The sequence below is a fragment of the Elephas maximus genome, chromosome 4, assembly GCF_024166365.1.
Source record: "Elephas maximus indicus isolate mEleMax1 chromosome 4, mEleMax1 primary haplotype, whole genome shotgun sequence".
Lineage (NCBI taxonomy): Eukaryota > Metazoa > Chordata > Mammalia > Proboscidea > Elephantidae > Elephas > Elephas maximus.
The window spans coordinates 141786818-141798990 of NC_064822.1; the positions used below are offsets into that span (position 1 = coordinate 141786818).

A 12173-nucleotide genomic window follows, 5' to 3' on the forward strand; every position below is an offset into this window, starting at 1 on the left:
CACCTATGCTCATCTAAAGACTTCACCAAAAGAGTAAAAAGACCACCTACAGATTGGGAAAGAATTTTCAGCTATGACATCTCCGACCAGCGCCTGATCTCTAAAATCAACATGATTCTGTCAAAACTCAACCACAAAAAGACAAACAACCCAATCAAGAAGTGGGCAAAGGATATGAACACACATTTCTCTAAAGAAGATATTCAGGCAGCTAACAGATACATGAGAAAATGCTCTCGATCATTAGCCATTAGAGAAATGCAAATTAAAACTACGATGAGATTCCATCTCACACCAGCAAGGCTGGCATTAATCCAAAAAACACAAAAGAATAAATGTTGGAGAGGCTGTGGAGAGATTGGAACTCTCATATACTGCTGGTGGGATTGTAAAATGGTACAACCACTTTGGAAATCTATCTGGCGTTATCTTAAACAGTTAGAAATAGAACTACCATACAACCCAGAAATCCCACTCCTCGGAATATACCCTAGAGATACAAGAGCCTTCATACAAACAGATATATGCACACCCATGTTTATTGCAGCTCTGTTTACAATAGCAAAAAGTTGGAAGCAACCAAGGTGTCCATCAACGGATGAATGGGTAAATAAATTGTGGTATATTCACACAATGGAATACTACGCATCGATAAAGAACAGTGACGAATCTCTGAAACATTTCATAACATGGAGGAACCTGGAAGGCATTATGCTGAGCGAAATGAGTCAGAGGCAAAAGGACAAATACTGTATAAGACCACTATTATAAGATCTTGAGAAATAGTAAACCTGAGAAGAACACATACTTTTGTGGTTACGAGGGGGGGAGGGAGGGAGGGTGGGAGAGGGTTTTTTATTGATTAATCAGTAGATAAGAACTGCTTTAGGTGAAGGGAAAGACAACACTCAATACATGGAAGGTCAGCTCAATTGGACTGGACCAAAAGCAAAGAAGTTTCCGGGATAAAATGAATGCTTCAAAGCTCAGCGGAGCAAGCGCGGGGGTCTGGGGAACATGGTTTGCGGGGACTTCTAAGTCAATTGGCAAAATAATTCTATTATGAAATCATTCTGCATCCCACTTTGAAATGTGGCGTCTGGGGTCTTAAATGCTAACAAGCAGCCATCTAAGATGCAGCAATTGGTCTCAACCCACCTGGAGCAAAGGAAAATGAAGAACACCAAGCCCACATGACAACTAAGAACCCAAGAGACAGAAAGGGCCACATGAACCAGAGACCTACATCATCCTGAGACCAGAAGAACTAGTTGGTGCCCGGCCACAATCGATGACTGCCCTGACAGGGAGCTCAGCAGAGGACCCCTGAGGGAGCAGGAGAGCAGTGGGATGCAGACCCCAAATTCTCATAAGAAGACCAAACTTAATGGTCTGACTGAGACTGGAGGAATCCCGGCGGTCATGCTCTCCAGACCTTCTGTTGACACAGGACAGGAACCATCCCTGAAGACAACTCATCAGACATGAAAGGGACTGGTCAGCGGGTGGGAGAGAGACGCTGATGAAGAGTGAGCTAATTATATCAGGTGTACACTTGAGATTGTGTTGGCAACTCTTGTCTGGAGGGGGGATGGGAGGATAGAGAGAGAGGGAAGCCAGCAAAATTGTCAAGAAAGGAGAGACTGAAAGGGCTGACTCAAGACGGGGAGAGTAAGTGGGACTAGGGAGTGAGATGTATGTAAACTTATATGTGACAGACTGATTGGATTTGTAAACGTTCACTTGAAGCTTAATAAAAGTTATTATAAAAAAAAAAAAAATCACACACAAGTAAAATTTTGCTGAAGATCATGCAAAAGCAGTTGCAGCAGTACATCTACAGGGAAAATGCTAGAAGTTCAAGCCCTATTGAGGGGAGGACATGGAATAAGGGATATCATTGTTGATGTCACATAGATCTTGGCTGAAAGCAGAGAATACCACAAAGATGTTTACGTGTGTTTTATTGACTATGCAAAGGCATTCATCTGTGTGGATCATAACAAATTATGGACAAGACTGCAAAGAATGGGAATTCCAGAACACGTAATTGTGCTCATGAGGAACCTGTGCATAAACCAAAAAACAGTCCTTCGAATAGAACACAGGGATATTACGTGTTTTAAAGTCAGGAAAGATGTGTGTCAGGGTGTATCCTTTCACCATTCTTATTCAATTTATATGCATAAGCAAATAATCCAAGAAGCTGGACTACATCAAGAAGAACTCAACATCAGGACTGGAAGAAGACTCATTAACAACCTGTGATATGCAAATGACACAACCTTGCTTGCTGAAAGTGAAAAGGACTTGAAGCACTTACTCATGAAGATCAAAGATCAAATCCTTCAGTATAGATTACATCTCAACATAAGAAAAATAAAAATCCTTACAACTGGCCCAATAAGCAACATCATGATAAACAGAGAAAAGATTGAAGTTGTCAAGGATTTCATCTTACTTGGATCCACAATCAACACCCATGGAAACAGCAGTCAGGAAATCAAATGACGTATTGCATTGGGCAGATCTGCTGCAAAAAACCTCTTTCAAGTGTTAAAAAGCAAAGATGTCACTTTGAGGACTAAGGTGCGCATGACCCAAGCCATGGTATTTTCAATTGCCTCACGTGCATGTGACAGCTGGACAATAAATAGAGAACACCAAAGAAGAATTGATGCCTTTGAATTATGATGTTGGTGAAGAATATTGAATATACCATGGACTTCCAGAAGAATGAGCAAATCTGTTGTCATGGATTGAATTACGTTCCCCCAAAATGTGTGTATCAACTTGGTTAGGCCATGATTCCCAGTATTCTGTGGTCTTCCTCAATTTTGTGATTGTAATTTTATGTTAAAGAGGATTAGGCACCCTTACCAGGTCACATCCCTGATCCAATGTAAAGGGAGTTTCCCTGGGGTGTGGCCTGTACCACCTTTTATCTCTCAAGAGATGAAAAGGAAGCTAGCAGAGAGGAAGGACCTCATGCCACCAAGAAAGCAGTGCCGGGAGCGGAGCACATCCTTTGGACTCAGGGTTGCTGTGCAGAGAAGCTCCTAGTCCGGGGGAAGGTTGACAAGAAGACCGACAGAGAGAGAGAGAAATGCTTCCTCTGGAGCCAACATCCCAAATTTGTACTTTTAGCCTACTTTACTGTGAAGAAATAAATTTCTCTTTGTTAAAGCTATCCCCTTGTGGTATTTCTGTTATAGCACCATTAGATAACTAAGACATCTGTCTTGGAAGAAATACAGCCAGAATGCTCCTTAGAAGCAAAGATGGTAAGACTTCATCTCATAAACTTTGGACTTATTATCAGGAGGGACCAGTCCCTGGAGATGGACATCATGCTTGGTAAACTAGAGGGTCAGTGAAAAAGAGGAAGACCCTCAACAAGATGGATTGACACAGTAGCTACAACAAGTGACTACAAAGGGCTCAAACATAACAAAGATGGTGAGGATGACACACGACTGGATAGTGTTTCATTCTGTTTTACATAGGGTCGCTATTAGCCCGAACTGACTTGACGGCATCTAACAACTACAACGAAGTTGAAGAAAATGAGGCACAAAGGACTACATAACTTGTCCAAGACCACACAGCTAGTTAGTGGCAGAGCCAAGATTGAAGTTAGTCTGGCTCCAGTGTCTGTACTTGTAAACACTATATTAAATTGTCTCTTCAACATAGCACAAAAAGCAGTGGGTTAGGAGTCAGAAGACCCCAGTTTGAATTCTTGGAAAAATCAGCTGTTCTAAGCCACAGTTTCCTCACTGGGAAGGTTGTGAAGGCTAAAGAAGATAATACAATTATTAAAAATACATATGGTATGCTACTTAAAGTAACTATAAACCAAAGGAGTATTATTATTTTAAACGTTGTACTGGCTCTTACTTTAAAAATTATGTTCAGATAACACTTCATTCATTTCACTAATTTTACCATGGATCCTAAAACACCTGTACCTAACTATATCTTTTGATAATATGCTCTATGTGTAGTTTTTAATTTTTTCTTTTTAATTAAGAGGCCTAAAACTTTTTGATACTGTTTGTTTTAAAAAAAAACAGAGAAATCATTTTTACAGGGCTGAAAAGAATATTAATTTTTTTCCCAAAAGATCATTTTCAACACTTGTTTAACTTGACTGTCATCCTCAAAGTTATCAGATAAAAATAGAATTCTCCATTCAAATTTGGTTGTTGTATTGGGGCCTTGGTGGTACAGTGGTTAAGAGCTACAGCTTTGCTATGGCTGCTAATCAAAAAGGTTGGCAGTTGAAATCCACCAGACACTCCTTGGAAGCCCTATGGGGCAACTGTACTCTGTCCTACAGGGTCACTATGAGTTGGAATCGGCTCTACAGCAACAGGTTTGGTTTGGGGTTCTCGTTTTATTAGATTTTTATTGTTGCTGTGACAAATTACCACAAATGGTTTGTGTCTTAGTTACCAATGTCACTATAACAGAAATATCACAAGTAAATGGCTTTAACAAACAAATTTATTTTCTCACAGTTTAGGATGCTAGAAGTCCAAATTCAGGGTGCCAGCTCTAGGGGAAGTCTTTCTGTTGGCTCTGGAGGGAAGGTCCCCATCTCTTTGAGCTTCTGCTCCTGGGAGATGTTCATGTGGCTTGGCATTTCTCTTCCCCTGTCTCTGCTTCTTTCGCTTGCTTGTTTAATCTCTTTTATATCTTAAGAGATTGACTTAAGACATATCCTATATTAAAAAAATAAGGATTAGGAACTAGGACGAGGGTGTCTAGGGTGGGTGGGTGGGGCATTATACTGCCTACCACAGTTGTGAACATTAGGAACAAAAAACCCAATGTGGTATATTAAAAAAAGACTTTTCAGTATATAAAATTTTGAGGGTGATTTCACTTCAGTGTCTTGAGAAAAATCTCCGAATTGTAACAGCTATTATGAGAGAAAGGCGATAAAGTCCAGCTATGCTCACTTTAGACAAAAAGAAAACCTGACAAATGGGAGATGAAGGGTGGCAGTGCCACAGCAATAACAAAACCAAATGATAGACCTGAAGATTATCCAAAATTGGGTGACAAATCCACTCTCATTGTACCTGCAATGTATTTACTATTGGGAATGAAGAACCTTCTTTCTGACCCCAGTCCATCATTAGGAGCTAGAGAGGCATCAGAAAAAAACCTTTCCTTTCCACCAAAGTTTAAAAAAAATTCTTTTTTTTAGGATAAGTTGAAGAAATAAAGTTTTCTAAATCTTGTGCCTATTTCCATGGTAACAGGCAGGGGCAGATTACCCAGGAAGCAAGGTACCCACTGGCTTAATTGTGTTTACTTACTAACCTGTAGTGCACAATTTCACATGGGTTTCACTACATCAAAGAAATGGTGAAAAAACAAGTGAATTGTGCACTATAGATTAGTAAGTAAACCCAGGTGTATCTTGTTTATTGGGTAATCTGTTCCTGGTAACAGGGATTATCTAAATGGTATTGAAGAAAGGTTGTCAGTCTTTAAATGTGTTTGTTTTGGTGAACAGAATGAAGCGATGCAACCAGAAAGATACTGAGAATTTGAGGATAGTTGCCCAATTTTGTAGATTGCATATTTCCCCTTGCTGTTGACATGTTTCGGAAAACCTAATGGATGTTTGGATGCCATATATAATGCCCAGAAGCTGTACTCAGGAAAAGTAATAGCAACATTAGTGAATTTCATGACAGCCTATTTTATCATTTGCATAAAATTGTGTCCCATATGCAATCACCAGGATGTCTAAGCCACCAAAAAGCTCTGAACTGATAAGGACAGATCATTTGCTTTGTTGAAGAGAATTACCTCAATCCCCAAAACAGAACACGTTGACTTATACAGAATCCTATATTGCAGGAGAAGTTAGCCTTGCTTTAAAGAATATGTGTGTGTCCTTAAAACATGTGTGTGACTCATAGTTAAGTGGGTGTACCTCCAGTTTAGAGGACTCAGCCAGTAGTTAGACAGGAACAAAGTCTAGGTCCCAGAAGAAGTTACCAATGAGCTAAGCAAGGGATTAGGGCCATCTCCAAAGGGACACGAGTTCAGGACAAGACTTTAATGCAATGAAAGAACCAGAGGACACTTAGGAAATCAAGCCAATGAAGGAATAGGCCAAAATAGCAAAAACCGAGGCTAAGATTTCAGCTTGCCGGGCCAAGAAGATGCTTAAATCTGCTTACCCCATATCAGGATTAGTCAAGATTTATCCAGGCATAAAACTGATACAGAATAGGACCCCTAAATGTCAGCCAGCCTTGGTTATGAGTAAGATTGCAACTTTGCCTGAGACTGAGTAGCTTTGGTACCTATATCAGAGTGAATCTGCAAAGGCAAGGACTGACACTATGTATTCATAGCTGCCCAAACCTGCTCCTCTTCCAGCCCTACCATACAATATGATATTGTAAAATACCTCTGAATCGTTGTCAGAATTAACATATTCTGCTCATAAAAATAACAGATCAGCAGACCCTTAATTACCTTTCTGACCTCATTTGACTCCTGGACCCTAGGGCCTTTAAGCTTACCTGTTTGTTCCAGCTGGCACAAGCATCCCTGTCTTCAAATGACTGATTCCTTCCTGTCATACAGTTCTCAGCTCAGACATCACCTTCTCAATGATCAGGACTTTTCTGATCATCCTTCCTAAATTTCCCTGTTTTTTTCCTCAAGACGTTAATCGCATCGCATCAGAGCTCTTATCAAAATCTGTATTTTATTGGGCTTTTTAATTTGCTCATTCACGTGACAGATGCGCAAGGATTTTTCTTGTCATTCACTGATTCTCAGAATCTATAGCACTGCACAGCTATAGATGCAGTGTTGAAAGAATAAATAAATAGTAAGTATGCTTCCCTTGAGAAAACCTGTGCCTAAAAGTTGGGTTGATGAAGTTTCAACATACAAATACAGAAGACATAGATGAATTTTTAATCTGTGCCAAGGAGCAAGCAAAAGGCTTGACAATTTTATAAGAGTGCAAGTGGGTGAGAAGGGGAAGCAAAGGAATTTCACTAAACGAAGTCTTTTCCCCTGGAACCAAAAATCAACATTAGCTGTGACAAGCAAGACAGGTTAACAGTAAAAAGGTTTTTTTTATTTTTTTTACTTCAGCTGTAATTATTTACAGTGGATTTTTTTTTTTTTTTTTTAGCTGACCAGTTGACAGGGCTGTTTTCTCATTTCTAGGCCTGTTTTTTAAAGATGTTCTTCATTTTAATGAAAATTTTCACAATGATTCCCTTGACTGGGTGTAGCAACCCAAACTACACTTTTCCAAGTAATGTGAGTTTTAGGGCATTGGGAATAAGACAGGACTGGGGATTAGGAAACCCAGATTATAAAGCCCTAAATAAATTCCACTTATTTGCTCAACAAAAATTTCATGTTACCCAGCACTATTCTAGTGAGTTCAAACAGTGAATAGGACAGACAAAGTTTCTGTCTTAGGCTGGGTTCTCTAGAGAAGCAAAACCAGTAATGTGTATAAACATAGAGAGAGAGATTTATATTAAGGAAACAGCTCATGCAATTGTAGGGGTTGGAACATCCCAAGTCCTTGGATCAGGATAGAGTTCTTTCCCAATTCATGGAGCTGTAGCAGCTAGTAAACCCAAGATAAGCAGGTTGGAGAGCAGGGAGCCTGCTCACAGTTTGTGATGGTTGTGGAATCCCCAAGGTCAGCAGGCAAGACTGCAAGGTTTCTCCTGAGTCACTTAGCTGCAGGGACTGGCAAACCCAAGATACACAGGATGGGGAGCAGGACTCTTACTCGCAGGCCATGAGGATCAGTGAATCCCAAGATGTACAAGTAAGCTGCTAGCTCAAGTCCCAAGAACCAGAGGTCAGACAAGAGACAGCTGCTGGATCCAGAACAAGCCAACAACTTTTGCAAGGCCAACAGGAAGGAAATAGGCAGCAGAAGGTGGAGAGATGAAGGCCGAGGGGGCGGTGAGCCCCCACAGGCCCCACCCCCACCAGTACCACTCAGCAGATTCCATCATGGGGGTGATCACATATCAAGTTTCAACAGGAAAGTGCTCACAACATTATACAACTGCCAAAACACTAAGAATCATGGTCCAGCCAAGTTGACACAAAATCTTAACTCTCACACTGTCCTTGAGCAGTTCTGTCCTTGTCCCCCATTCCATGGAGGAGAGGGCAAGAAAGAGGGATTAGGGAAGGGACACACACCCACTTCTCACTTATCGACTATCTCATTACCCAACATTTTGCAGTTATGACAAAATCTACCATCTGACTATTTTGAGCATTAATGACGTACCTGTGGCAGTAACGAATGCCAAGGTGCGAGGCAGGAGTAACGCTGGGGATGTACTGGTTAAAGTTATGTGTCGACTTGGGTGGCCTATGATTCTCAGGAGTTTGGCAGTTATGTAATGATGTGATTTGGCAGTTATGTAATGATGTAGTCATCCTCCATTTTTGCATCTCACCAATTTTCCCATAATTACTTGGTCTTTGGAACCTAACCATGTCAATAAGTGAGCAGTCGGTGTAATAAACAACCTTCTCCAGTTTGTAGTTTTCCCCTCTAAAAATACATGGGCATTAGACTAAATAATCTCTAGCTTCTCCCAGCTTTACATGCTCTAAAGACAGGAAAGAAAATTTGGAAGGCTTAGTGATGATTTCTGGGGAGTAAAATCATGGATGATTTTAAAATTTTTCTTCTTTTTGTTTTTCATTGTTTTCTGGTATTTCTTCTATAATGAACATGCATTACATATGAGGTAGGAAAATGTTTAAGAAAAACAATAGGGATATTTTACTGCCAATCCCAGGCATTGTTTCCTAGTGGCCTAAATGTATATTATGCATCCATCCTTTGGCTCTGCACTCTATTTTCCCATCTAGTAAATGGGAACTCTCCTATCCCTCCAGTGACTGACTTATTACTTTACATTTACCTAAAGAGGCTTTGGGGGAACTGCCAAGGGAATTTTTTTGCTCCTTTTCTCATTATCTCTGTGTGTACTGGCCTATTCTCTTTTCTTGAATACTTGAAACTCTTCACTAACTTGGGATAATGAGACACATCTGCTGATACCACAATCTGTCATGCACGTGCAAGCGCACACACACACACACAAACACACACACACAAACACACACACACACTGCTGGCTTCTTCTCACCTTTCAACCTTCACACCTCAGCTTAAATGTTACCTCCTAAGAGAGACCTTACCTGAGCACCCTAAATGCAACAATTTCATTCCTACCTTACCACCCACCATTGAAAAAAAAAAAAAATAGTTGCCATGAGTCAATTACTATTCATGGAAACCACCCACCATTCATCCCTGGTATTCTCTATCATATCTCTATCTTGCTCTTTTCTTCTAGAGCACTCTTGTCAACTTGTGCTTTCATATGTTTTTCATTTCTCTACAGGCTTTTTGTCCATTTCCCCCCCAAGTCTCAACTTGTATCACGAAGACAAGAAATGTCTACTTTGTTTACTGCTATAACCCTAGAGCTTAACACAGTACCTAGCAATTTGTAGGCACTCAACTAATATTAGCTGATTAAACAAATACATGAATGAATGAATGGGGTCCTTAGTCCTTGCTCTAACAAGAGTTTATTCCCATGCAGTGGTATGCTGCTGCCAACTCCTTACTTGCTAGTGAGAGCCAATTGTTAAATTTTAGGAATTTTGCAAGCCAGCTGTTAAACTGTTATTAGCTTGAAAATGGCCACGGAAAGAAGTATTTACACCGTGGACATTGGCGAATGTCACATACCAAAGAGCTAGTTTACCACTGCTCCTATCTTCTAAATCCAACTGTAAATATTGAGATATCATGACAAAAACCCATGTCCCAAAACTTAAATTCTTTTAATAAAAAAATAGTAAATACATGCTATACAATAATTTACCTGTTGCAAATATCTGGTCCTCCTGTAAACTAAATTATGATCTAAATCTAAATTATGATCTGATTCCCTGAAAATATTTTTGCTTTTCAGATCCTTATGTGAAGATTCACCTGATGCAGAATGGCAAGAGGCTGAAGAAGAAAAAGACAACAATTAAAAAGAACACTCTTAATCCCTACTACAATGAGTCATTCAGCTTTGAAGTACCTTTTGAGCAAATCCAGGTAATGTCAAACATAATTTTGTCTCCCCATTCAATTTCATTCCTTCAGATCACATAAATTATACACGCAGACCTTGTAAATTATCAGTGCACATGCTTTCACTAGGAATGCTGTCCTTATTCCCGTGCATATTTGATGCTCGAGCTACATCAAGAGGGAAATGATAATATACGCAGCCAGGGTGTGCTGATTCATCAGCCAGAAACAGCTGGCATCTTCTGTTGAGCAGAAATGAAGTAGAAAGAAGAAAATCAACAGAACAAGTCTGCTAACTAAAAAAATGCATCCACAAAAGTTAAAAAGCCAAGAGAAAATGAGCTTTATACCTGAAGGCCATGATATGTAATTTTCTTTATCACATCTTTATCACCAACAAACAGAGAGAAGAGAAATATGCGGCATCTTTTGTCTTTAATCATTAAATGAAGAAAACTAGGCTAACTTGATGCTTTGGGATGTTTAGCTTCAGCTTTCTGTGTCTGAGTTGAAATGGATGGCTATTTTTGTAAATAAAAAAATAGGGAACATTAATTCGCTAGACGATAATTTCTATGAAAGGAACTATTCTACTAAAAGATGATGTGGTTAACATGTTCACAATAGCACACTAAATGTAGCCACAATGATAGCACATGTCCTATTGTTTAGGGATTTTTAGAAATGTATTTAAATTTTCTCACTTCATATTTGTAGTGAAACTGTCAGAATCAGAAGTTCTTATCCAATAATTATAGGCTATTTCTTACTAAACTTTAACAGGTATCAGATTACAAAACTGCTTAAAGCAATTGCATTTTATTAAATAACTTAAGTGGGACTATCTTTTGTGAGTATAAAATTTGCCTATGCTTAAAGGAGAAATGAAGGGTGGACACACACAACTACAGCATGGAACTTAAAGTTCTGGAATATTCTTCAGTTGCAGATTTTCGCTTTTAATATATCCTTAGAATACAGTACCTTATGAGTGAATCACACCTTCATTCATGAAGAAAGCTAATGTAATAGCTACATTTCTTGTGTATTTATTATATGCCTAGATCCATGCTAAGCACTCTACGTATGTAACCTCATTTAACTCTCACAATAACCTTATGAGAGGAACCATTATGCCAACTTTATAGAGAAGACACTGAGGCTTATAATTTTCTCACACGCAAAATAGGACCCATAACAAAATCCATGTCAAGTGAGATTATTCATATAAAGCACTGAGAGAAGAGTGCCAAGCATACAGGAACACTCAGTGAGATGGTTTCAATGGTTGATATTATTCATAATCATGATATTGTCTCTTTTTGAAATTAATATTTATATTGGTTTTCTAAGGCTGCCATAACAAATTACCACAAGCTGGGGACTTAAAACAACAGAAATATATTCTGTCATAGTTCTGCAGGTGAGAAGTCCAGAATCAAGGTGTTGTCAAGGCCACACTCTCTCTGAAAGCTCTAGGGGAAAATACGTTTCATGCCTTTCTCTTGGTTTTGTCCAATCCTTCACGTTCTTTGGCTTTTAGATGCATCATTCCAATCTCTGCCTCTGAGGTCACATGGCGGTCCTCCCTGTGTGCCTGTCTGTGTCTCATCGCCTATGATAAGGACACCAGTCATACAGGATTAGAGCCTACCCTACTGAAACAAACAAAAAAAAACTCGCTGCCGTTGAGTGGATTGCCATGCATAGCAACCCTATAGGACATAGTAGAGCTGCCCCGATAGGGTTTCCAAGGAGCAGCTGGTAGATTTAAACTGCTGACCTTTTGGTTAGCAGCTGAGCTCTTAACACTGTGCCACTGGTGCTCCAGAGCCTACCCTAATGACCTCGTATTAACTCTATTACACCTCCAAAGATCTCATTTCCAAACAAGGCCACATTCACAGGTACTAGGGGTTATATCTTCAGCATATCTTTTTGGGGGACACAACTCAACCCATAACAATGGGCAGTGTTTCATTCTGTTGTACATAGGGTCGCTATGAGTAGGAACCTACTTGACAGCACCTAACAGCAA

General features: G+C 39.6%; 1 protein-coding gene and 1 long non-coding RNA gene across 28 annotated transcripts in view; one reads left to right on the top strand and one right to left on the bottom strand.

Moving 5' to 3' along the window:
- The window catches only part of SYT1 (synaptotagmin 1), a 624978-nt gene that overhangs the window by 605129 nt on the left and 7676 nt on the right, over positions 1–12173 (top strand). For 5 of the 6 annotated variants that reach the window (XM_049885168.1, XM_049885169.1, XM_049885172.1 and 2 more), the window contains one exon: positions 10026–10159. In XM_049885168.1, the coding sequence (XP_049741125.1) occupies positions 10026–10159 (134 nt within the window). Of the gene's footprint in view, positions 1–10025; positions 10232–12173 lie in introns of those variants that run through there. The other variant, XM_049885173.1, reaches the window with a different exon arrangement.
- The window catches only part of LOC126076545 (uncharacterized), a 470040-nt gene that overhangs the window by 363649 nt on the left and 94218 nt on the right, over positions 1–12173 (bottom strand). The gene's annotated exons all lie outside the window — the stretch shown is intronic.